The following is a 27,573-nucleotide window of genomic DNA, read 5'->3' as shown; positions in this document are numbered from 1 at the left end:
TGACATTGTTTTTGGTGAAACGAGGAAAGGACCCGCAAACGTTCAGAGGCTGGGGTGAGTGACAGACAGCATGGGAAGGCACGGTCCCTTGGCAAAGTCATACGGGGTTGGAGAGGGCGTGAGGACAGATTTCTTCACGTCCTCCACTTCCAAGAGCCTTTAATTTGAACTTCTTAAATGAAAATGCTTGCCAGATAGTCCAGACTTCAAGGTATAATCTTGAAGTTAACCTTGAACATCCTAAATCTGTTAAGATAAAGGGGAGAGAGGCAATGGACGGGTTCTGATGACGAAGAAGGAATCAAATGAGTTGTTGGGTCAGAGCTCAGTTCAATATAGAGAATTCTGAGGGAAGAGAGTGACAAAGAGAAAAAAAAAATTGCAGCAAAAGAGCCTTGATAAATTGAAAAATAAAGGCTGGGGAAAGCAAAAGCAGGGTCTGCAGCCTGGACAGATATGTGAGCTAGTAGACACAAGCTGAATAACAAGCGAGAACGTCCGCTCCAGAGGAGCCCGCTGCGGGGAAACCTGCATCTGGCCAGCTCGTCCCACAATGCATTCCACATGGATTAAATCTTGCTGGCTTGACACTAACTTCCAGATCAAAGGACATTTCTCAAAATATCCTTTCTTTCAAGCTGATGCTTGATGAATAAACAGAGCAGGCAACGAGTCCACAGGCCGACTTGATAGCACATTGTCCGAACACAGAAACCCATTTCCTCCCGAGGCTGTCAAGGCCAAGAGGCACAGACCAACCTCAGGGAAGGCGAAGAACAGAGCTCATGCCAGCACCGCTCACGGCCGTGATAAGATCAGACAGTGCGCACACAGTCTGGCCCTATTCCTGCGGCTCTGCAGATGTGTCTGCCCCAGCTGCCGCAGAGGAAAGAGGAAGGCAGCCGCTGTGGGAACAATGCTCTCGTCGGGCAGCCAAGAGGAAGGAGTGGACCCCAGTCATCGGTTCAGACCACAACGCCCCCTCTTATCTCCCAACCCTGCATCCTCAACATGCTCACTTCTGAGATGTAGAGGACCAGGACCATTGCTTTTCAAAGTCAGCTGGTCAAGAAAGAATTTACTGTCGATTTCTGGCACGATTCCCAAGGGCATGGAATTTCAAAGAGGGGATTAACACATTGAATGAATACATTCTTCACGCCAGGTCTTGAGCTCAGCGCTTTACAATCATAATCTCACTGAATCCTCATCACAAGCTTGTGAGGCAGTTAATATTATGCCCCTTTTATGGATGAAGCAACCCTGGGAGGACCAGAAAGGTCCTCCGTTCTGGATAGCAGAGTCTGCGGGACTCCAAGTGCCAGGGTTTTTCCGTGTCTTGGTGTCATGCTGGGACAGAGGGCAAAGGCACACTCCAGCCGACTAACGGGAGACACAGAGAAGGCAGGCTGATTCCTGAGCCTTCTTGGGGCCGCTGTGATGTCCCCCTGGGCTTGCGAAGTCTCTGGAAGCCTGACCCAGGAGAATGCCGCGCTACGAACCTGTGCCGCCAGCCCAAGTATTGCCGCCCACATGCGGCATGTTGTCTGGGTCCTCCTTGCCGTGTTTGGGGGAACTCACGTCTTCACCGCTCTCTCTGTGGACTGTTATCTAAAAATGAAGAAGTAAGACATTATCATTCTCCGTGACCAGCACCAGGAGCTGCAGGACAGAAGGAAGAATTGTTTCCCCCTAAGTCCTTAAGGTATTGCGTAACCTCAGGCCACAGGCCACAACAGATGCTGTTAGTGTCTGGCAAAAGTTTCACGGGATTTTACATCCATTTAGTTGGGAAGGAGACAAATTTAATTTTAAAAAATATTCTTTAAAGAAAAGGTGCTGGACTGGGTTACAGCTTCAGAATTCTTCTGGCGCAGAGTATTGCCTTGAGCATTTACATAAAGAACAAGACCCACCAGAAGCAGGGGAAAGGGATCTCACCAGAGACTGACTGAGACAGCTCTCAAGTTTAAAAGGATCACTGCCCAGCTGGTCCAGCCGAGTCACAGCAGATATACATTTACCTATTTAATTTTCCAAGAAATCCCACTCCTCAGAGAAATGTCACTTTATATGAAATACGTGGAAAAGAAAAGCAGAAAATGTATCTTTGTGTGCTTCAGTGATATATGTTATACACACAGACACTGAAAACTGCTTATTTATTTCCTGGACCCACTCTAATTTTATTATGGTATTTATAGCTCTCCTAGTTCATCTCGATTTTGAAACTGGATTTACTACTCCTGCAAATCAAACAGAATAAGCAGCACTAGCTTTCCTCTTAGAGAGCCTGTGGCTCATTCATTGGTCCCTAATTTAATTCGGCACAGATTCACCAGAAGGACTGATAACCACTCAGGAATTCCATCCTAGCAGTCAGCTCAGTAGATATTACTCCACCATGAAAAGACCTCGAAGCAGCCGCATCCAGGTACCCTCTAAGCCTGCTCTCAAATATAATGATTTTCAAGGCAGACCAGATCAAACATTTATTTATTTGTTCAAATAACACTTAACGGGAAATGTATTGGCAAGACTTCATTTGAACTACCATGGAGCCAACAAAAGCCATGCAGGATAGGTCACTGCCCTCAAATTGCTTACAGTGGAGCAGGAGAGGCTGCAAATAGACCTGTAGCATGATGCCAGGTCAGTCTTGAGAGCTGACCCAATCTTTGTTAGTAAGTGGACTTTTCATTCTGGATGTATACGAAGATAGGTAGATAATTTAAGGCCTTTGCAAATAAAATGGCTATTAAGAATGCATTCAACCTAACTTCCATTGTCTTATGTCCGGACTAGTTCATTTCACATGTTATGACGTCATAAAGAGATTTTAATTAACCAGGTCTTTCTACCCTTAGCTTTGGCATCATTAACAGAGTTTTTGCCATAACTTCAGCATACTTTAAAATTTCGCAGCCAGGACATGACAATTGATATGAATTCCACACATTCAACATGCTCGAAAAAATGGGTGAAAATAATTTTTTTCTTCTTTTTAAAAATTAAACTATGCAGAATAGCTAGCAACATTTAGAGTACAAATAAGCATTTAAAATACTGTCCCCCAAACTTGCCACCACTTTCCAGCCTTTCTAGAGGCAGTGTAAGAGATAATCAGTAAATTAAAATATGTATACTATGAGAATTCTAGACCAGCGCTAACCAAGAAAATTTTCTGTGTTGATAGAAATATATATACCTGAGATGTCTAACATGGTAGCTTTTAGCCCAATGTGGCTATTGAGTACTCGAGATGTGCTTTTTTTAAGTTTTATTTAATTAACTAAAATTTAAGTTTAAATTACATGTAGCCAGCGGGTATCTCAACAGACAGCACAGCACAAGGACAAGCTTGCCTCAGCCCGGGAGATAATGTTTGGTTAATTTAGCAGTATCTTATAGATGTTTTCCGTGAGAAATGAGAAAAACAGGAAACATTTCAAAATTGTGACAGAGTTTTATTCTGTTGTCATTTTAAGAAATCTATATAAAAGTTATGACTACAGCCTGATTTTTTTTAAACAAACATAATGGAACTTACATATGGAAATACGTTTATTATAATAAGATGGTAAACTTATTTTTCATACATAAAGACACATTTATTACAATAATGCTGCTCAAAGCACTTCTGGACTGTTTCTGGAAGGATCTGCAGAATCCACAGCAGATTCTATTTGAATATCTTTAATGGTGGCCACTTTGTATTCTTTAAAAATAGATTTGATTTTTAATAAATAGCTAAAGGATACTTTGAGCCGATTTCTGGTATGAACTATTTGCTAATTTGCTTTGTACCGTTTGGAAAGTCAATTAACTTCTCTGAGCCTCAACCTTCTCATCAGCAATGAAGTGGGTTTAACTAAATAATTTCTTCCATTCCACCTAACATTGACATGCTCTAGCTGATTCAACGATTCAAAATGTGGTAAATAAGGGATGTTAGTCAAAACCAGGCACAATTATAAGACTAGTTTGCTTTATATGAGTTGTGATACTTCTATAGGCCAATTCTTTTTTTTTTTTTTTGCAGTACGCGGGCCTCTCACTGCTGTGGCCTCTCCCGTTGCGGAGCACAGGCTCCGGACGCACAGGCTCAGCGGCCACGGCTCACGGGCCCAGCCGCTCCGCGGCACGTGGGATCTTCCCGGACCAGGGCACGAACCCATGTCTCCTGCATCGGCAGGCGGATTCTCAACCACCCCGCCACCAGGGAAGCCCTGGAACTTCATCTTTAAGAATTGGCCTATAGCGTCCGGAGCCTGTGCTCCGCAACGGGAGAGGCCACAGCAGTGAGAGGCCCGCGTACTGCAAAAAATAAAAAACAAAAATCAAAAAAACATGAAGTTCCAAAAATGTTCTGGGCAATGACAGCATTATTGGAATAACTGTTCTGAACATTTACCTCGCTTTAGGGTATGTGTGTGTGTATACTATTTATTAAAAATAAATAAAAGAATGGATAAACAACAAGGTCCTACTGTATAGCACAACGAACTATATTCAATATCGTGAGATAAACCATAATGGAAAAGAATATTAAAAAGAATGTATATATATGTATAAATGAGACACTTTGCTATACAGCAGAAATTAACACATTGTAAATCAACTATACTTCAATAAAAACAAACAAATAAATAAACAAACAAATAAATAAAAGAACCTCAGAAGAGGTATAGAAAGCAAAGTCCTATGTGTCTAGTAACTTTACTTTCATCAAAAATCAATCTCCTTCAGACATTTCACGACAATTCAGTTATTCTGCTGTAAGAGAATAGCCTTTTAAGAAGTACTAAAAATGACGGCACAAGGCAAAAGAAAAAGCCTGTCAAATAGCCCCCCTCAGCTACCTCCAAAATCACACTCTTAAAATTGCAAAGACACCTCTAATGGGCCTTCAGGGAGGCAGAAAATTTGCTATGAACTTTCTGGGCAGAAAGGAACTGGTGTGCTCTTTGCCACCTGTGTGTCTTCCAGGCCATCTGCTGGGGAATGGCGTGTCTAACAGCAAGTCAGCCCCACACCAACCCGGAATGGGAGTCTAGAGATGTTTCAAAATTGGCAAATGCTTGACAAAAACAATCATCTGATTTATTCCAGAGAAACACATACCATAAAATTCCAAGGATACTTACTTAAAAGCGAGGCATTTGGGGAGTTTATCTAATTCTGTGTCATTTTATGAATGCCATTATACTCACACGAGTCTATTTCTCTAGGTGGATGGGAGGAACTCACTGACAAGAGGTTTCCAAAGCATTTTAGGGCGTCTCTTACGTGAATTGACAATGACTCATAAAAGTTACAAGGCAGGAAGTCTAGGACAGTCCAATGCAGGACAGAAACTGGAACAGATACTAGGGAAGGCCGATTATTTGAGGAAGCTTGTTTCCTAGGGACAGAGGATGCTATAGAGCCTCTGGCCATTCAGAAAGTTGATAAACTGCTGAATTCTTTGAAGGATGTGTTGCGAAGGACTTGGAATGCATTTCCTTCGAGGGTTGGTTTCATCTAGAAAGAGCTCAAGTGAGTCAATCCAGTTACTGAAATAGACCCTACTGTATTCACTTAAACGGATCAAAATTTTTCCCAAACCACAAAGCATTGTGGACTCTTACAACTGTTGTTGCAAATGGATGCACATGCTAAGGCCTTCGACGTGTTTCTCACAGCTGACACAACCTACTTCCTTTTAGATAAGCGTGCTATAATCATAAGAACTGTTATCCTCTTTCAGATGAATCAAAATGGAAAAAACATGGAGCTTGTAAATTATAACTCATAAAAATGTCCCAGAGTTAAAGCAACCCAAAGCCAGAGCAGGGAAGAGACATGACTCACGAAAGCCCTGTAATTCTAGGCAAGGCCCATATATTTCAGGCTCCTCCTCAAACTCATGATTTTTAAAAACCATCAGTAAAATGACATAAATAGCCAGAATACAATCTTGGAGGGAAAGTTAGTTCTTGGAGGACTGACTGGACAACACAGCTTATTCTTATTTTCCAACTGGAGACTAGGTGTGGCACAGCAGATGCTTCTAGCTGCCTCCCCTACGTCTACTCCCTCTTTCTCCTTTTTAAACAGAAGTCAGATGCACCATGGTTAGCTGGACTGAAGCCCAGTCATCCCATTCCCCTCTGCCAGTGATTGGCCTAGGGGAAGGTAGGCGACCCGAGATGTAAGAAAATCAGGAGGTTTCTGGGAAAGATTTTCCTCTCAGGTCAAGAGCTCTTTCATTGCCCTGGATGGACCGCCCTCCCCTCCCCTGCAACATACACGCGCTTGCTGCTTTGGCACACGGAGTGAGAATGTGATGCTTAGTGCTGTGGTCTCCATCTGGTGACCATGTGGCAATGAGAAGAAGGTGGCAGAGGGGAGGATGCAGGAGGCTACGTCCCTGATGACACCGCTGAGCTGCTGAACCAACCATGGAGTCATTTGCTTCTGGCCTTCTACATCAGCAAATAAGAAACGTCCTTAGTTTAAAGTACTGTGAGTTGGGTTTTTCTGCTACTTGGGGTCTACTGCATGCAAACTAATTGATTCATTCATTACAGGATGAATGAGAGCCAGCAGGGCAGAAGCCACGGTCTTGATCTTTGGAGGATGTCCTACTTCCAGAAGATGTGTTTTAAATTTACTGACATCGAAAATTGCCATAATAATATCAGTAGAGTTGCCTACAATTTGATGATTAGCAGGCAATTCAATGCATTCACTCATTCATTTTCTTATTCAAACATTTCTGTGTATGTTTATGGCACATTTACTACTCACTGAGATAATGGCGATAACATGAAACAGGATCTTTGCTTCCAGGAGGATGTTTTATAAAGTGGAACAAAGTCACAGCACAGGGTAATACAGACCATAATAAGGGACTGAATACATCTGCCTAAAAGATTATTATCTGAGGTTATTCTTATTCTATGATAGAAAGTAAGAAATTTCTATCATAGATACAATGAAGGTCACATAACATGTTCCTAGGAATGATGGTCTTTCATATGAAGACAGCTTGTTAAAAAAGAAAACAGAAAACCTTACCCAGTTTTCATAAACAACATGCAGCTTCTACAACGATAACGCATGACAAAAATACCATTGTCCATAGGCAGTTTCTATGTGTCCCAATTTCAATCTTTGGCAAAGCCATCAAGTATGTAATTTATCTTCAGTTTTTCCCTGGCTGGTGGCAACATTTGCTTTCAAATATTCAATGACTTCCTGCCCTCTTTAATCCCTCCTAGTTCTTAAAAAGCAGGGGATGATCTGATTTTTGATCATTAATATTAAAAAATTATACTGTAGCTGATATTCATTTGCACCAAATAATTAACCCAAAGGGCATTCCCACTGTAAGTGCCCTTGATTGGGAAATAAAGTCCTCTTTCCTTTGTTTGGGGTGGGGGACAGGGGAGGGGGATGGCGGGGGGCATGCTAGGCCTGTTCCCTGGCCCTGAAGACAAACGCCTATGAGGCGATTGTGGTGTTACAGGTGAGAGGTAGAAGGGACGGTCTGTGGCTTGTCCCAGAGCGGCTCTTGCCCTGATGGAGCGGGTGGAGCCTTCTGGCTTAGAAAGGACTCCTGTTCTTTCTCATAGGCTTCTTCAAGTCAACCAGCAGCCCTCCCTCCTGACTTAGGGGACCTTTTGCCCACCTCCCCAGACTCAACCTAATTCTGTCTACCCTCCCCCTTTTTGCTTGAACACTCCTAGAGACGAGGCATACTTTGTTTTCTGGCACAAGGGATGTGCTCGGTAAATATTTTAAAATATTTGAAACCGTGACCGCAAACACCCTCCTTCCTCTATCTGATGTGATGTTCTGGAATACGTACCTTTGTGCATCCTAGGTTATTTCTCTATCCGTGTTTATAGTTTCTGACAAAGATCTTCCTCACTGGAATGACTCTTTTCACTCAGTCCGTTACTATGCAACAAAAACCCCCAGTCTGATGAAAATGAACAACGCTTTATAGATTTCACAGACTTGGGCTAACAGGAGGGCAAAATACCAACTTATGAATATTTTACTTTACCTTTTATTATCGGACAGTAGAGGTTGGCACAGTGGCTTATACCTACATCCTTGAACATAATAGATGCTTAATAAATATGTATTATACGCATGTGTAAGAGGCAGCTTGGCAACAGAATGTAGGAGTTTCATCTTCTGTGTACTATCCTCTCCACGATAAACTGTCGGCTGCTGTCTGCTGGGACTCTTCCTGCTCTTTCCTGCCAGCTCGTAATTGGCGAACAGCACAGCAGTGCTCAGCCATTGGTCAGCAGACAGTCATCTTCTAACAGAGGCGGGAAGCACATGGCCCCACTGGCTCTGCATTGTTCTTTTTTTTTTTTTTAACGTCTTTATTGAAGTATAATTGCTTTACAATGGTGTGTTAGTTTCTGCTTTACAACAAAGTGAATCAGTTATACATATACATATGTTCCCATATCTCTTCCCTCTTGAGTCTCCCTCCCTCCCACCCCTCTAGGTGGTCACAAACCACGGAGCTGATCTCCCTCTCCCTGTGCTATGCGGCTGCTCCGGCACCTCCCTCAGCTTGACTCTGATCCCTACCACGGCCTCAGCTCAGTTTCTGGGGACCCATCGGGCTGGGGCTGACTCCCTGCTGTCGAGTCTATGGGTAGCTGCCTCTCTCCTGCTCTCTGGTCCAGACAGAGCTGTTGGAATATCTGCGCAAAATCAAATGGTCCGGCTGCAGAATCCATCTACCCCCCCACCTCTCACTTTACTTAGAGGTCTTTATTTATTCATCTCTTTCTTCTGTTTAAATGGAAATAGGAAGAAAAGATGAACAAGACTTTCAGAAAATCTAAGGATACAGAATGTAGATAACGGAATCAAGAGAATAGTTCATGGGTTAAGATGGTATAAGTACAAACCAATCTTTAAGGGAAAACAAATGTTGTTATCATTGTGTGTAGGTGAGTGCCAAAAACACAGGTTAAAAAAACCACAAATAATTGGCATGTTTACTGGCACGGACAAGCACCCCTCCTGCTGTCACTGGACGCGTTGAGTATTCTAAGCATTCTAACAAAACAACTGCTAATTAAATTCCGAGACGCTGGACGCAGGGCAAACTGTCAGGTCTTCATATATTCTACCTTTTCTATTTTGCCTCGTTTATTTTCCAGAGACTTCAAAAGGTTAACATTCAACGCTAGAGCAAATTCAAGCCCGGCCATGAGACCTCCAAAGCCAAAGATAAGGTTGGTGATGCAAGGCCACTTCTACTACGGCAGAGTATGCAAATGTTTGGGTTTTGTTATATATAAGGTGGCTCTGGCAAGAGACATCTACTGCCACGTGCTTTATTATTGAAGCTAAATGATCTCTCCTGGCATTTCCTGGCCAGGTGATTTCAGTCTCATACCCAACCCTTGAGCTCCTCCCAGAACACAAAACCTACTTGGCAGTCTTTAAAACTATTGTGTTTTCCCTGTCAACAGAATTCTCTGAGGTGCTAAGTGTGGCTAGGAAAAGGAAGGGTGGGTAGAAAAGCCATCCTACCACTAGGGTGGGGAGAAGCAAAAGGGGGTTTTAATAAGACCCAGGTTCTAAAAATTCTTGAAAGCACCAAGCACAACTCCATGAAAACACATTTAGCGTGGGGGAATTCTTTTCTGAAAATAGGAATGCTAACTAGAGGGGCGGGATAGGGAGGGTGGGAGGGAGGGAGACGCAAGAGGGAAGAGATATGGGAACATATGTATATGTATAACTGATTCACTTTGTTGTAAAGGAGAAACTAACACACTATTGTAAAACAGTTATACTCCAATAAAGATGTTAAAAAGAAAAAAAAAAGGAATGCTAACTGAATCAGTGCGGGCAAGTTATCACAGCATCCTCCCCGCGGAGAGGTATTTCCATCATCAAACGCTGGCAAATGGTTTTCCGTCTTGTTTATGCTAAAGTCAGGTTATGTCACCAGCCATCATTTCTTCCAGCTATTCTTCATACCATTGTTGGTTCATCATCTCAGACTCTAAATGTTTATGAAGTCATTGTCTACTGATGTTTACCCTGAGTTTCCTCAACCATTTCCTCAAGGCACATGGAGTTCTTGTAAAACCGGTGTTTTCACATCGAGCAAGACAGTCTTCCTTTGCTTCCAGGAGGCCCAGCACTCTCCCACACTTTTTTCCCCCAATTTTTATTGGACTATAGTGGATTTACAATGTTGTGTTAGTTTCAGGTGTACAGCAAAGTGAATCAGTTACACATAAACATATATCCATTCCTTTTTTTTTGTTTTTGATTCTTTTCCCATATAAGCCATTACAGAGTATTGAGTTCCCTGCGCTATACAGCAGGTTCTTATTAGTTATCTATTTTATATATAGTATTGTGTATATGTCGATCCCAATCTCCCAATTTATCTCTCCCCCCGTTATCCCCTGGTCTCCCACACTTTTTGACAGCTATGATGAGTCAAAACTATTAACCAGAATACAAAACACTGGCATAAAGAGAGGTCGTAGAGAAATAAGCTATATGCACGGCACATACACAGAGCTCAGGAGAATGTGGTATATCACTCACCCGCTGAGAGCAATCATGGTTCTGTGTTCTTCTAAGCTCACTGGGTGAGGGACCCTTCCAGGCTGCTGAACTACCTCAAATGGACTGAGAGTGTAAAACACCGCTCAGAGTGTGGGCAAAACACATACACTGACTAACTAGGATGTATGCATTTATTGTATGCATACATGCACATACATTTTTAAAGAAAATATTTCTTGAAGTGATAAAAATCAGTGCTACGGGCTGTGTAGGAAAATGTGGCCACATATATGAAGTGGCATCAGTTCTACACTGTGAACATCCAGAGGGCAGGACTGGGTCTTATCCTTCGTATCAGCTTTAGCACCTGGTCTTTGCGTATCGCAGAAGCTCAGTAAACGTGTGGTGAATAAGTGAACGGCTGCATGACAGGCACCGCCTCTGTGGCCATTCCAAAGCTGCAGAATGGCTCCAGCGGGGTGTATGCCACCAAGAATATATGGAAGCCTGATAACTGCTCTCCTGGAACCGAAGGAGGTAAATTGGAAAGCAGGAAATTTGGAGGAGGAGAAAAGAATACCATTGGGTTTTGCTTTGCAAGACATTCTTTTTTTTTTTTTTTTTTTTTTTTTGCGGTATGCGGGCCTCTCACTGTTGTGGCCTCTCCCGTTGCGAAGCACAGGCTCCGGACGCGCAGGCTCAGCAGCCATGGCCCACGGGCCCAGCCGCTCCGCGGCACGTGGGATCCTCCCGGACGGGGGCACGAACCCGTGTCTCCTGCATCGGCAGGCGGATTCTCAACCACTGCGCCACCAGGGAAGCCCAAGACATTCTTTTAATTTTAGATTGTGAAGGCTCTTTGTGAGCAACAAACTTAGAACACTAAATACCAGAGGGTAAAGCTTTTGAATGAAATTTAGGCCATAGTTATAAGACACAAATTATGTTCTGTATCATTGATATTGAGCTACATGGTAATTAGACACAAACGATTCCTAGAACGATTGTAATTGGTGAGGGGTTTATATAATAAAACATAAGTGAGTTTGTCATTTTTCTCTTTTGTGTGAGTTCTCCAGTTTCTTCAACAGTGTGACTCTGCCTGTTTCCTGTTTACACCCTGGAACTCACACTGCTTACAGGACAGAGCCCCGGCTGCCCTCCCAGCGAGTTCCCTCCGCATTTTGTCCCGCGTGGCTCCCCTCCTCTCCCTGGGCCCCAACCCCACTCAGCTCGCTCTGTGCCCCCGTCTGAGGACTCCAGACGTGAAGCTGTGTATGTGTGGCCGTGACCTGGCCGCCTGGCAATGAAACGGGTCATCGGAGGGAAGAGGAGAGAACGTAAGACAAAGTACAGAGACCCTAAATTAACCTGGGACCCTGGGGCTGAAGTGGGGTGAGCGAGTGGCAGCCAGACTTGCCCTGCGTCCACCCAGTGCCTGTGCCGACTTCTGTGGTGTGACTCGAATGCTGTATGACACTTAGGCATATTTTCATCCTGTTCCCTTCCACTGACATCATGTACCCCAGTTGCTAACACAGTGTAGTGTTCTAGTTGTGCAGCCGAGCACAGTAGCTTATCAGAACCCCGGTTTTAAGAAACATGCTTTATACCCCACTTCCGACTTATTTTGACGTCTTAATGCCATTCTTAGCGATGAGTAAGTTTAATGTAGATAGAGAATGAGGTCAGGCATCTGTAAGAGACAGATTTTCAATGCAAGAAAGTGCCCGAGAGGAATTAAGTAGTGTTTCAGAGGAGGGTGTAGGTATGCAGTAGAGTGAGGACTGCCCTGACAGCTGAAGCCTGGATTTCAGCCCAGTGTGGCCCCTCACTGGCTGTGTGATGCTGAGCACATCATTCAACCTTTCTGGGCCTTAGTTTTACTCATTTTCATTTTTTTTTTTTTTTTTTTTGGCGGTACGCGGGCCTCTCACTGTTGTGGCCTCTCCTGTTGCGGAGCACAGGCTCCGGACGCGCAGGCTCAGTGGCCATGGCTCACGGGCCCAGCCGCTCCGCGGCACGTGGGATCTTCCCGGACCGGGGCGCGAACCCGTGTCCCCCGCATCGGCAGGTGGACTCCCAACCACTGCGCCACCAGGGAAGCCCAGTTTTACTCATTTTCAAAGTGAAAAAACAGACTAAATTCTTTTGGGTTCTAAGTTCTTTACACAGGGATCCTTATCTACATTTACTTTGACCCTAGTTTATAGGAAATATGAGCTGTCATGGAAATCAATTTGAGTAAAATAAAAGTTAAGTGTAAAGAATATTTTGATATAATCATGTAAAAGTTTGGTTTTTCGTCCAATTGATTCACTAAGACTAAACTTAAAAATTTTTTTTTGAGAGGCAGCTGGATGTCATGGAAAAAAGCATTTTACTGGAAATTAGAAGACTGGCTTTTGATCTTGGTTCTGGTACTAACTGGTGAAATGGTTTTGGCCAAAGTTACTTATCTCCTCTTAGCTTTCTTTACCCGAAAATCAAGGGGCATGGCTGGCAGAAATGTAATTTAAGTACACTACATGATTCTTCTGGTTGATACTCATCACAATATGAACGCTGAACACTGGTTTAATCAAAATTCCAGTACAAATTTATTGAGAGGATGTGTAAATCATATAGTGGAGGTAGGGAGATGTTAACTGTGTATCATACAGTAGGGATGGGAAAGTGAAAGTGAGCTAAATCTTATATATATATATTATATATATATATAATATATATATAAGTATAGTTGATTTGCAAAGTTGTGTTAGTTTCTGGGGGACAAGTATCAGGGAAAGCTTCCTGGAAGAGGCAATGCCCAAGAAGAATCCTGAAGGAAGAGAAAGAGGTGGGCAGTCCAGGAGGCTGCGGATTTCAGGCAGAAGGAACAGCAGGAGGGGTGCTGAGCTGGACACAAGGGGATTAGGTGATAGCTGACACGGAAAGACCTCCATCTGTGCTCAGACAGCTCTTGCTACAGCACCCCGTACAATCTACCTGCATAAAGGCATATTCATTGAGGTTTATGCAATGCCTCACCCCTTAACCCACCCATTCTGCCAAGTCAAAGTAGAATGAGCTAATCAGAGCACACCGAGGTTTATGTGAAAAGCCCAACAACCAAAGAAGAAGTTAGGAGTCATCACTCTTAAACTTATTCTCCCTTATTGAAGAACATCAGGGAGAAATGCATTGATCACTGTGGTATCAGTTCACCAGTAATCAGCAGGTACATTTAAAAAACCAACCTACCTGCCTACCTCCCTACCTATCTACCTCAGTCTTTAGATAAACTCTTAGAATTTTTATCATGTGAAATTCCTCCTAACTTCTTACTCTTCCTCATAATCAGGCCGTGCTGTAATGGTCCCCGCTGAAGTTGTTGCTGTGTGTTTGCCTCTCTCTTTTTAAAGACAGTCTCAGTTTTTAAACATAATTTAATTCATTTTGGATATAATTTAATTGTACCAATCCTAGGAACGCAGAGAAGCAGTACGGAGCATGCCAACAGCCTGGAAACTAGATTACCTGAGTTCTAGTTCTGTTACTTATGAGCTACGCAAATGGGCAAAATTCAAACTCTCAGAACCTCAGCTTTCTCGTCTCTTAAATAGTTAAGAAGTGCACATGCCCTCATGGAGTTGTTGTGAGGTTCAAATAAGACCCAAAGCAGCTGTGTGACTCTAGAAAAAGTACTTAATCTCTCTGTATTTCAGTTTCTGCATCTACAGAACGAAGGAAGCTGTACTCAGCGAGGCCCCCATGTGTCGTTTCCAGTTTGAAACATGTTTATATCTATGCTAAGATGCTTTCAAAACGCATAAAGTATTGTTCAAATATATGATGTAGTAGAGACATATTATTATTAAAAAACAGAAGAAAAGGGAGAACTCTATTTTTTTTTTTTACTTTTTAATACATTCCCACCATTTCTCTATTTTATTTGTTAGCATATTTTACAAGCACCAACCACCTGAAGTCATGGAAGTGAATGAAGTTTCCTGAAAAAAAGCATTCAGAATGAAAAGGGTAGTGGCCCAGGAGGAGAGAAACAAATCAGCAAGAGAGACTGAGAAGCGCAGACAAGAGAGGTAAACGGAGTCAGGAAGAGGCTGTGGTTATCATGGAAGCCAACGCAAGACTGGGCTTCAACACAGAGAGAGTGTGCAGAGTTCAGTGCACGTGAGGGCCAGAGAGATGGTGACTGGAAAGGTACCCATGGAATTCAACAATGTGGAGGTTAGCTGGTACTCCAGCAAGGGCAATTCTGTAGAAGGCAGGGGAAGGAGACAGGAGTCATTAGATGGAGAGGTGAGTGACTGGAGGTCTGTGTGTGTAGAAAGTTCTCTTAAGAGGCTTTGCCGTGAAAGGGATTAGAGTCACATGAATTAGCGTGATAGCAAATGAGATCTGTGGCGTCTAGAACAACAGTAGAGCGTGTTTAAATACTGATGGGAAGGATCCAGAAAGGAGAGAGAATGAAGGGGACAAAGGATGGAGCAAAATGCCTGTGAAGGTGGGAGGAGAGACCGGCCTTTGATGGAGCGGGCGGGGGTCCTGGCACAGCTACGGGCAGGCGGGCGGGCTTGTACATCTGAGCCTGGGAAGTTGGAGAAGCTGCATTCTGGTCGCTTCTATTTTCTTTCAGAAGCACAAGACTGAAATATTGTCTGAGAATATGGGGGAGTGTAGCTTGAAGTTTGAAGAAAGTAGGGACTGTATGAGAGTCATTATGGAGATTAGGCTTAAAAGACTTTTTAAAAAAGTCAACAGAATTAAAAAATTTCCAAACACGTTCGTTTAAATAGAAGTTTTGTGGAATATAGCCATCTGTCTGGAGATGATTAAGTATGAGAAAGATAGGATGGTTGTGAAAAAAAACGATACGGAAGGTAGATTAATGAAATCCAAAGCTATAATTTGGACAAATTGCAGGTATCTGGACATGAGGAGTATAATCCTGAAAATGACACCTTGTAGAAGTCATTCCTAAATTTCCCAAACAAAAGCTGCTCTCATTTCCCTGGGCTCTCGCTGTACTCTAGCCTTCTCCTTACTGTCCTTTGTGACACAAGTCTTACTCTCCCTCTTCTATTCTCTAGGCACCTTAAAGGCACCAGCCCAAAGCCCATAGCTGAAACACACCGTGCGCCTTTCAGTAAATGTTTGCAACCTTTGAAATGGTCGAGGAGGAAATATTATCTGATTTATACAGATTGGCCTCATACACGTTGAGGTAGACTCTCAGGGCATAAAGTGAGCTCTCTTTGTAAGAACAAAGGATTTCCCAAAACAGCAACCTATCAGCAAATAGGTGGGCCTCGCTTGCCAGCAATGAGCTCTGGAGGTGGGCGGCATCTCCACTCTGTTTCACAAATTCAAGAGAGCCTCAAGCAGCCTAGCAAAGGAAATTCAAGGAAATGAAACAACTCCCTCCCCCTGCTCCTATTCTTCTTAGATACAAAAGACAGATAATTATCTAAAGTATTTCTCAATCCGAACAAAATAGCAAAGTGACCTTTTGGTCTGTGGTAGTCTACTCACGTCAGTGTTTGGAGCAAAAGCAAAGCAAAGCAATGTGCAGGCTTAGGGAATGCTCAAGAGGGCCAACTTTTCGCTCTCCTTCACATTACACAGACCATAAATAAAGAGAAATAGTTTAACAGGCAGCCAAACCTGAAGGGCTCTGAGTCACCCGGAGGGAGTGATAAAATTCTCTGGCTGGTACGCTTACACAAACCAAGATGCAATGAATTTTTTTAGGATACTCCCTTTGCTAAATAAACCTGAAAGTTCTAAACCTGGAAGATCGCTAGACTAAGAGGGAAAATAAATGAATCTGGTAAAAATAGTAATCATGCAAAGTGTTGGTAGATTAACTGAAACATATAGGAGAACCGATTTAGTGATTTAAAAATCATATGCTTGCTAGTTAAAAATCTCCATTTCTAGCTTTCTGGCCTATTTTTAAACACACTAGTTGAGTTTTATCTAGTGACCGGGCTACTTAATGCTAAAACTGGAGCTTCTGTCCAATATCTGATTTGTTTATATTTAAAACAGCAGGGAGAATAAATTTCAAAGTCAGAGGCTTCTTACGGATTTGATTTATCTTTTGTTTGGTGGCAATTATTACCAGATAATAAGTCAAGCCCGTGGATTACTCTGGTGATGATGAAACGTTAGATTACTTTTGGAAAGTGATATTTCCAGTTTTTTGAAGTATCCAAACAATTGCTTTATTCTGCTTAAAAAAAAAAAAAACCCACGAAAACAGAGGACAAGATAAACAAAAACAGGTTAGAGGGAAACAGGGAATCAGTCTGAGAAGTTCTCCTATCCAGTCCTGATCTCATATAACCACTGGGTTTATCAACAACAGGCTTACACAGAACAGCACACTTTCTGTTCCAAAGAATCCTTGTTTTCTTCCTCCAAGATATATATGTCTATTGTAAAAAAATCCTTAAGTACCTACTTAAATGAAGACAAACGACAAGGAAGAAGAGCAAGGGAGTTACATTGTTTGTGGGCAAGAACTGGATAAAAGGGTTGGAGGCATTTTCTGGGGGAAGGAGTGTACTAGAATAAGCACTTTGAGTAACAGTGCTTTCAGAGAAAAGGTAACTTTTTTTTTTTTTGCGGTACATGGACCTCTCACTTCTGTGGCCTCTCCCGTTGCGGAGCGCAGGCTCCGGACACAGAGGCTCAGTGGCCATGGCTCACGGGCCCAGCCGCTCCGTGGCATGTGGGATCTTCCCGGACCGGGGCACGAACCCGTGTCCCCCTGCATCAGCAGGCGGACTCTCAACCACTGCGCCACCAGGGAAGCCCAACCTTAAGTATTAATAAAACAAAACAAGTTACAACTAAAAGATTAACTCTATAAAGAATAATTAGTTTTCAAAGCATTTAGAGATCACTGGTTTTGAGAAAAATTACAGTGCTAGTCAAAGTCAGATAGATTATTTCACTTTGCAATCTCTTTAGAAATTTGATGTTTGGGGGACCTGCTCAGTTAGGGTCATGCACAGCAGGTCCAGTTCGTTTGGAATTCTAAATCTTCTTAGGTGTCCTGGCTCAGCTTTTCTGTAGAGTTATAACATCTATTTACCAGTGAGGAGCCGTTATTGCTGTGGTGTCGATGATTAGTTTTACGATGGCTGCTATGTTCTTCCTATTTATTAAAAGAAAGCAATTTCCACCGATCTTGGGAGATTCTGACCATGAGAATAACGCCTCACATGGCAACCCCAGGATCTCAGGTAGTGAGCTAGCCATGCTAACTGTGAATTCATACTGTGTGGTGTTCTAAAATGCATTATGGGTTTATAATGCAAAGAAGACTTTTATTAAAAAACAGTAAGTGGGAGGAGTGGGAAAACCTTTTCCTGGTATGCAAATGTTTTATATGATCAGATATTCTGAATTTATATTTCCAAAATATCAGAGGGATCCTACAAAACTGCATTCTACATAAGATACCTACAAAACTGCATTCTACATAAGATAAGACAAATAGAAATGAAATGACTAATAACCACTTTATCATATGTCCTGCTGGGCTGGGACAGTCCCTGTTAATGCCTGTTGTCCCAATGTAACTATTAATAGCACCCCTTTCAGTCTTATACATGGAATTATATGATCATCCTATATTAACCAAGCATGTAGATAGAACCCAACCCTTTGGAGGAGTTTATTACACCATTAGCGTATTGAGTTAAACTCTGTTTCTGGGCAGCAATTGCCTCAGGCAATACTGGGTTATACACGTCTCACCATCTGATAGAAGGTTCCATACATGTTTGTTTATATTTGTCTATAAAGATCTGTTCGTTCCAAGCCCACCCTAACAATTTTTTAAAAGAAGAATTTTTTAAATTTTGAAATAAAAAAAATTGGAAACTTGAATATTGTCTGCACAATTCACCAATACATTTTCTGGGATCTGTTTCTTACAACTCTTTATGAAAACGTACAGCATAATAGACACATTTCAGCTTTTTCAGGTGCTTCTATAGGCCCTAGGCTAAGGTGGTCCTGTCGGCTATGGCCTTAGCCCCAAATCCCAATCAGTCTCAGGCTGGTCCGGCTGCTGGTCTCACTCTGTCTGCACTTTGTCTTATCGGATCCCTTGCCTTTTCCCTTGGGAACAAGCCCCTACCTTGGATCCCTCTTCTAGCAACCAGGTCCCCAACTGGTTCCCTGTCGCATGTGTCTCTGCTTTGGTTCCCTGCCTTGTCCTTTCTCTGGAGCTTCGAGGATCCTTTTGTCCGATCCGGAACCGCTTCTACCTGGACTCACAGCCGCTGTCAGCCATCACACTTCTGATTCTCTATTTTGCTTGTGTTCCTGACAGTAAGGACAGACATTCAGGACTTCTCGTCTTTGAACAGCTGGCATCCAGTAAAATGCCTGGTGCACAGGAGATTCTCAACAGGCAGTTAAGTGATGAATGAACGCAAAGCTTCCTTCTCATTGCCTGGAGCTGGGTTTCCTTCCAAGTGCCCCTTCCGCCTGGCTCTTTGCATTGTTAACAGGGTTCAGGGAGCTAAGGTTCACGTATATGGCTTTGGGATGAGTTAACACAGGCACAGAGTTTAAAGAATCTAGGGGCCTGGGTAGTTGGTGTTTCCCTAATGGGGCAGCTGCCTGGGGCTGTACAGGGTGAGTCTACGTTGAGGCCATGTAACTGGGGCTGAAATTCCCACTGCGCTAGGCTCTGGGGTGAGCAGCCTGCAGGAAGTGGCTATTTTTTCCTAATTGACTTATCCAGAAAGGGCCCTTTGGCAATCCGTCCTCCCCCCAGGAGAGCCTTTCTCTAGCTCTGCATGGTGGCCCATGTGCACCATCACTCACACAAGGAAATGTTTTAGTGAGTTTGGGTAAGTGCAGCTCTTAAGGAACAAGCCCCCGGGGCGGAGTGAATCTGCTATCTCCTTTCTTGTTTCCTATTATATGTAAAACCGAATAATTCTGCCTGGAAGTTCATAAAGACAGAGTTCATCAGAATCTGAAGAGAAGAACTTTAGCATGGGAGCTGACTAACTCGGAGGTTTTGTATTGTGCTATTATATTACAGCATTTTTTCCCCTAGGGAAGTGAGGTGAATGTTCTTCGTTTTGGCAGAATCCTGGGAAGGCTCTTTCAGAGGATTTCCTCATATCAGCCTTCAATCTACAAGTGATACTTAGGTGTGTTGCACGTGAAGAAAAACAGAGTGTCAGGACTTCCCTGGCGGTCCAGTGGTTAAGACTCAAGGGGCATGGGTTCGATCCCTGCTCAGGGAGGTGGGGGGGTGGAGGTCGGGGGGGGGGGGTTGGTCTGCCTTGCCTATAGGCACTTCCCTTGGATGATCGAATATATATTTTGTTCAGTCTTAACAGAGACCTGTATTTCTGCTACTCAAAAATGTCCTCTAACGAAGTGGCCAAGTGCACAGACACTGGAACCAGTTTGCTTGGATTCAAATCCTGGCTCTTGACACTTATTAGCTGCGTAAGGTACCCCATCTGTTAAATGAGGATAATAATGGTACCTACTTCATAGGGATGCTGTGGGGTTAAAAAGAGTTAAGACACATCCTCATCAAGAACTGTGCCTGGGCTTCCCTGGTGGCGCAGTGGTTGAGAATCCGCCTGCCGATGCAGGGGACACGGGTTCGTGCCCCGGTCCGGGAAGATCCCACATGCCGCGGAGCGGCTGGGCCCGTGAACCATGGCCGCTGAGCCTGCGCGTCCGGAGCCTGTGCTCTGCAGCAGGAGAGGCCACAACAGTGTGAGGCCCGCGTACCGCAAAAAAAAAAGAACTGTGCCTGGCCGTACTAAGTGCTGTATGTATTAGCTATTATTTCTACTGTTTTATTTTCTGAGTGTGAAAAAGGTACTGGTTGGTACAAAACATTCATTTTTCAGTAGAGATGTGCCAGATATATATCAGATTAATATCATCATTGGGAAAAAGTAACTCAGGATTTTAATCAAGGATATTTTCTGAAATTTAGGTTGAATGAGAATTCTACACTCTTATGTAACACTCCATTTTCTTATAATAACTCTTATAATAACACTTATGTCCAATTCTGATACTAACACTCATGATTTGCTGTTCCTTCATGACCTCACACAGGAAGTTCAATGGTACTGCAAGTATTACAAATCCCAAACTGATGTTTCCGAACGCTATCCTCTCTCCGCCCAGAATGCTGCAGCCCCTTTATGGCTCTGGCAGCTGGAATGAGAACTTGATGACTTCTGAGCTCTTGAAAACACGTTTGCTCTGAGTTGCCAAAGATGTGGCACGAAGGAGACTCAAAACATTTCTAGCCGTATGGCAGCTCCAAGTGATCTGAGAGAGATGGGTACCTTAAAAAATGAGAATCAGGGCTTCCCTGGTGGCGCAGTGGTTGAGAATCCGCCTGCCGATGCAGGGGTCACGGGTTCGTGCCCTGGTCCGGGAAGATCCCACATGCCGCGGAGCACCTAAGCCCGTGAGCCATGGCCGCTGGGCCTGCGCGTCCGGAGCCTGTGCTCCGCAACGGGAGAGGCCACAGCAGTGAGAGGCCCGCATACAGAAAAAAAAAAAAAAAAAAAATGAGAATCAAATATGCCAAAGAGCCAAGGAAAAGGCAGTTCATTGCCTAAAAATTCCAACCTCGGCTTTGCTCTTCAATTACTTTTACTGTTCACTTCTTAAAATGATATTCATCTGGAAGAAGAAAGGCGTTTCCAAGAATGCAAAGAAGAAAATGTGTACTATTTTTTTTCTTTCTTTAAAGCGTCTGAAAGAATGTTCCTGATTTATATGTGCAGAGTTGCACAATGGAACCTAATCTTGCTGCTGAGAAGAATTCATTCATTCATTCACTCAATGTATACTGATGAGGAGTGTCTCCCATGTGCCTATTCCAGGCATTGGGGACAGACTGTGAACAATACATTCGTGACCCGGCCCTCATGTTGTTTATAATCCAGGTACTTCATATATATTGTTTCTAATACTCACAATTCTCCATATCAGGCATGGTTATTTCTACTTCGCAGGCCTAGAGAAATTAAGCAACTTATTGTCACACAGCTATTCACTGGTGGTGCTAGGATTCAAATCCCAGTCCATCTCATTCCAAAAGCCAGGTCTATTAGATTCTTTTTCATTCTATCATCACGTGGTCTTTAAATAATAAGCGTGTTCTTGAGAGTTACAGAATTCAATGTTTTATAAAGCGTATCATGGTTTAAGAAAGTGAGGAATATTTCTGAAAAAACAATCACTTTTTCCTTCCTAATATATGTCAGATTTATAGAAAGTAATGAATACCAGTTATTTGGGCATTGGTTCAAAGGGCTAGCATTTCTTCCAGAAGGTTAGTAAAATATAGTATTTATATATGGTTTGAATCAGTTTTATACCAGCTAATCTTGAACGAGACCTGCAGACTCAACGCCTGCTCTGTGATACAAAGCTGATAGTGTCACTTACTGGCCATAGGACGTTAGGTGTCGCCACATTACACAATGAGATCCTGTTTCTTCATCTGTCAAATGGGGATATCATTGCCTGTCACATGGAGAGCTACAAAGAGTAAATGGAGGACAGTATAGAAGGCTTAACAGCGATGGGCACGCTTCAGTCTCTTCCCTTTGTCCCACATACGACACACCATCTTTTCTAACAGTAGTAAAGCATATCTCTGTTTAGCATTTCCAGACCAAAAATACCTCCGATGGAAATGTCCCAGAGCATGAAGATTACTGCCTTTGATGCCCTGCTAGTGGTACAAGCTAGGATGTAAATGAGGAATAGAGGCTTTTAGGATACATTTTTCTCATTTTTCTGGATGACTCAGGTATAGGGTGACTGAAGAAGGGTTTGAATAGATAATCCCTAAACCTCAAGTAATCTTTCACTTATGCAAATTAGGTAAGGATATATAACCACACTAACACATAGAGTATATCTACAGACTAATAAGATTGAAAAAAAAGCAAGCACATGTGTTCATTCAAAAGACTGTTATTTGTGGGCTTCCCTGGTGGCGCAGTGGTTGGGAGTCCGCCTGCCGATGCAGGGGACGCGGGTTCGTGCCCCGGTCCGGGAAGATCCCACGTGCCGCGGAGCAGCTGGGCCCGTGAGCCATGGCCGCTGAGCCTGCGCTCCGCGACGGGAGAGGCCACGACAGTGAGAGGCCCGCGTACCGCAAAAAAAAAAAAAAAAAAAAAGACTGTTATTTGAAATTGTCCTCCTGAAAATGTATGTATTTATTTCCTTCATTCAATTAACAAATGTTTACTGGCTGTCCAGTAACTTCAGAGCACTGTGCCAGCACTGGGCATATGGTGATGAACAAAAGAGCAATGTTTCCTTCTTTCAAAGTCAGTTTTGAAGTCACACATGGAATTAGTCACATTTTCTGTTGATAAATAAATATCGCTAAGAAACTCTAGTTAGGAGTGGCCTTAGTCTGAGTTTATCATAAAACTAGTTCCGGATCCCACTAACCAGGAGGAACCATTAAGTGATGTATGTCTTACAGAATCTACACAGGTTAGCAGAGGAGCTCTTTACTAACACAATAGAAAAGTGTGCCTCTGGACTCTGTCTGTAGCCCCAAGTAGAGTGTCTCAGATTTCCTGAGCCTGATTACTGTTAATTATGATGATAAAAAAAGATCCCCCTTTTTTTAGCCTTGGAAAAATTCCTACCCAAGTAATTTTTCTGAAGCTTGAGATTACATTATTTATCTCCTTCAGGTTTTAAAAATATTTCTGATTTTTTTCTGCCAATAACCAAGCCCTTTTCCCTCTTGGAGAACAATCTTGATTTCTGAAACAGTTCTTCCCTTGACATTACTAGCGGTGGGGGGTGGGGCGGAGGTTGGGGGGTGGGTGGGCATTATTTCCCCTGAAAAGTAAACAAGGGAATAAAAACAAGGTGACTCAAAGGATGAGGAAGTATGTTTTTCTAGAGAACAAAAGATCCTTTCACAGTATGTCAAAGACTTAACTGTGAACTTTCCTGAATGTAAACACTGTTCAAATGGCAAAAGGAATTTCATCTATGTCTATAAAAGGTCCTGCACAATAGTTCTTGCTTGAAGCTACATTTGGTAGGCAGTAAAATAATCTTTTCCTTCAAATACTTTGCATACAGACCTACAAAAACGTTTTTTTTTACCGTCTCAGGAGTGATACAATTATAATTACCATCATAATAGCAATAATAACACACAGATCAGAGTACTGCTAAAAGCAAGTCGTGTCATAAATTATGAGTGACATCATTTATGCCTAGAGTCTTCAGGAATTAAGAAATGCTTTATGAGAAAGTATAAAATGTTAGGCTGATGCTTTCCATTTAGCATAAGAGTTTAAAACTTACAAGGACGGGCTTCCCTGGTGGCGCAGTGGTTGGGAGTCCACCTGCCGATGCAGGGGACGCGGGTTCGTGCCCCGGTCCAGGAGGATCCCACATGAGCAGCCACAACAGTGAGAGGCCCGCGTACCGCAAAAAAAAAAAAAAAAAAAAGCCAGTGTCACAATTTTTGGGCTTCCCTGGTGGCGCAGTGACTGAGAATCCGCCTGCCGATGCAGGAGACACGGGTTCGTGCCCTGGTCCGGGAAGATCCCACATGCCGCGGAGCAACTAAGCCCGTGAGCCATGGCCACTAGGCCTGCGCGTCCGGAGCCTGTGCTCCGCAATGGGAGAGGCCACAACAGTGAGAGGCCCGCATACCACAAAAAAAAAACAAAACAAACAAACAAAAAAAACTTACAGGGCACTGGAGTTTAAGAACAGATTAAAAAAAAATTGAAGTACAGTTGATTTATAATGTTATGTTAGTTTCAGGTGTACAGCACAGTGATTCAGTTACACACACACACACACACACACACACACACACACACACACACACATCTATTCTTTTTCACATTATTTTCCCTTATAGGTTATTACAGAATATTGAGTATAGTTCCCTCTGCTATACAGTAGTAAAAACAGATTTTGTTATGATCATAGAAGACTATTAATATTTCAAACTGACAGGAATTATGAGATGTCAGTTAGTTAAAACATTAAATTTTTCCTACTTCAAAGTCTTATTCTTTATAAACCTAGTTATAATAAATTTAAAATTGATGCTGGTAATTATGTTTATAATATTTAACAGAGTTATATGCTATAACCAAATTATATAATTATTATGGAAATGCCCGAGATCTTTCCTTACCCAGCTGCAGATTTTGCAGACATCCTATGATTACCATCATCAGCCCAAATCCCACTGCAGCCAGCTGCTAGGGTTCTTTCTCCCATCACTATGGAAGGATCGCACAATTTCTAGGATATGATCTATAAGGAATACAACTCAGGGTCAGAGGATGTTGAGATTTCCTTTTGGGTTTTCTGTTTTCAAATGATGAATATAAAATGAGAATGAGATGTTCTCCAGGACCCCGTGGGGTGTGGGGAGAGAGTGGAGGCAGTGGCAGGGCTAGTGTGCCTCAGAGATCAGCATCTGTGTGACATTCCCCTGTACCTCCACTTCCACGGATCCGGGCAATGTTGGTTCTTTCCAGTATCATGGAAGGAATGTGTCATTTGGTCAAATTGAAAAAGGAGCTTCTTGCTTCCTCAGAGTTTCTGCAAGAGTGGAGGGCACTGAGCAGCTCCTGAAGGATTTATCCCGTGTGGAGGAAAGGGGGTATAACACTGAGAGAGGGTGATGGCATCTCCTAGAGGCCACCCCTGGCTGGAATGGGTCAAGCGCTTCTCCTGGGGAAGGAGCGTGAGATTTCATGTTCCCGGAGGGGACTGAGGTGGGTAGAGTAAGAAAGAATGATTCCCCCAATTCCCTCTTCCTCGGTTCTCCTTTCCTAAGGAAAGGAAGAGTCCTAAAAATATAGAACTGCCGTTTCAACTTCTGCCATGAAGTAAACGTGTAATCGCAGATAAGTCACTTAATCGTTCTGGGACTCAGTTTACTCATCGGGATTGCCTTGCGATCTCTGAGGTACCTAAAGGTATTAATGATACCAAACATTTACCAAGCGCTAATACTTGCCATGTGCATGGGTTATCTCAGTTATCTTTACAGCTTCCCTTTCAAGTATTATCATTTCCACTTAATGTGAAGAGACAGAGGCTTGGAGAGGGACACTCAGTTGTTCTTAGTCACAAAGCTAGTACGGAGTGGAGCCAGGATACAAAGGCTAGTCTGTCCAGTTTTAGAGTTGGTTCTTTTATGAGTTATGCCAGATTTCCTCCATTCTGTGATTTTCACCATAATAAACACGTGTGAGTCATTTTTTAAAAAAGAGGAACCATTAGTTTGGGACCGGAAGAATGAACTGGATATAATCCACAGCTTTGCTCCTTGTAGGAGAGGAAGTTTGGCTCCTTCCTTCAGCCTTTGTCTGTTATATCTCCCTTCCTAGCATCTGGCAGGGAGGAATTGCCAATCTGACTTGGCAAAGGTCACCCACTGGGCTACATGTTCCAAGTGTGCCATCATTGTGCATTAAATGTGTAATAGGCTCCCTGGTAGTTCCCATTTTGGTCAAGTGAGCTGACCAGTTTATGACTTATGTCCTTTAGGGAAATCCAGCTGGTCTGTTTCTTTCTGCTTTACCTCTCCTGTGCCTGCACCTGAGAGGGGAGTTAAGGCTAGGGCTTCTGCAAATATGGCTTAGAGTCTAAGGGAAGGAAGCAAGAAGACCCACTTCAGCTGCCAGGCCCAGGTCTTGCTTTCTTCATTTTTGCTACTCCTGCATCAAGGGTAGCTGGGTACTGGTCCATTTACTCATAAATTAGTGTATATATATATATATATATATATATATATAGGTACTTTGTGTCCCTTTTGGCTAGTTTTCTTGTGTTTATAGCTCGCTTGGTTTGGAATCCTGTGGAGGGAAGGTGTAAGCAATAGGTAAGACATTCCTAAGTCCTAGCCTCATATAACCTAATACCCTTAAGATCTCAGGTTGCCTATAACTAGTACAGAGACTGAGTTAGTGACTTGAAAACTACCCACAAAGGAAAGTCCAGGCCCAGATGGCTTCACCACTGAATCCTACTGGACATTTATAGAAGAATTAATAGCAGCTCTTTGCAAGAATTTTTAGAATTGTTCACAAGGAACAGTTTTCAACTGATTCTGAGGCCAGTATTATACTGATACCAAAACCAGAAAAAGACATCACAAGAAAAGAACACTACAGATCAATATCTTTTATGAAAATAGATGCAAAAATCCTCAACAAAATGATAGTGAACCTAAATCCAGCAATGTATTAAAAAAAGATTACACACTATGACCAAGTGGGCTTTATCCCAGGAATGCAAGTTTGCATATTATCATGCAAGTTTCACATGAAATTCAATTAATATAATACACCACATTAATAGAATGAAGGGAAAAAAACCATATGATCATCTTAATAGCTGCATAAAAAGCATTTGACAAAATTCAACACTCTTTCATGATAGGAGCACTCAATAAACTAAGAATGTGAGGGAACTTCCTCCACTGATAAAGGGTATCTACAAAAACCCCACAACCACAGCTAACATCACACTTAATGGTGAAAGACCGAGTGCTTTCTTCCTTGATAAGTAACAAGACAAGGATGTCCATGACACACCAATTGAACCTTGTCCTGGAGAGTCTAGCCAATTAGACTGCCTAGGTAAGAAACTGAAACAAAAGGCATCCAGATTGGAAAGAAAGAAGTAAAACTACCATTATCTGCAGAGAACATAATCTTACATATATAGAAAACTCTAAGGAATCCACTAAATCTATAAGAACTAGTAAGTTCAGCAAGGTTGTGGGATACAAGATCCATTATAAAAGTCAATTGCATTTCGATACATTAGCAATGAACAATCTGAAAATGAAATTAAGAAAACAATTCCAATTATAATAGCATCAAAAAGAATAAAATAGTGCCAAACTTACACCCTAAAAAGCTATAAAATATTCTTGAAAAAAATTAAAGAAGACCTAAACAAATAGGACATCCA

The 27,573-nt window shown here is 42.6% G+C and overlaps 1 protein-coding gene across 2 annotated transcripts in view; it reads right to left on the bottom strand.

Annotated features, from left to right (window-relative positions):
- VWA8 (von Willebrand factor A domain containing 8) overlaps positions 1-27,573 on the bottom strand; it is a 345,450-nt gene that overhangs the window by 51,664 nt on the left and 266,213 nt on the right. For both annotated transcript variants that reach the window (XM_059041719.2, XM_067016182.1), the window contains one exon: positions 1,503-1,611. In XM_059041719.2, coding sequence (XP_058897702.1) covers positions 1,503-1,611 — 109 coding nt within the window. The remainder of the gene's footprint in view (positions 1-1,502; positions 1,612-27,573) is intronic.

Source organism: Kogia breviceps, chromosome 16, assembly GCF_026419965.1.
Source record: "Kogia breviceps isolate mKogBre1 chromosome 16, mKogBre1 haplotype 1, whole genome shotgun sequence".
Classification (NCBI taxonomy): Eukaryota; Metazoa; Chordata; class Mammalia; order Artiodactyla; family Physeteridae; genus Kogia; species Kogia breviceps.
This window is presented reverse-complemented; position numbering and strand designations above follow the sequence as displayed.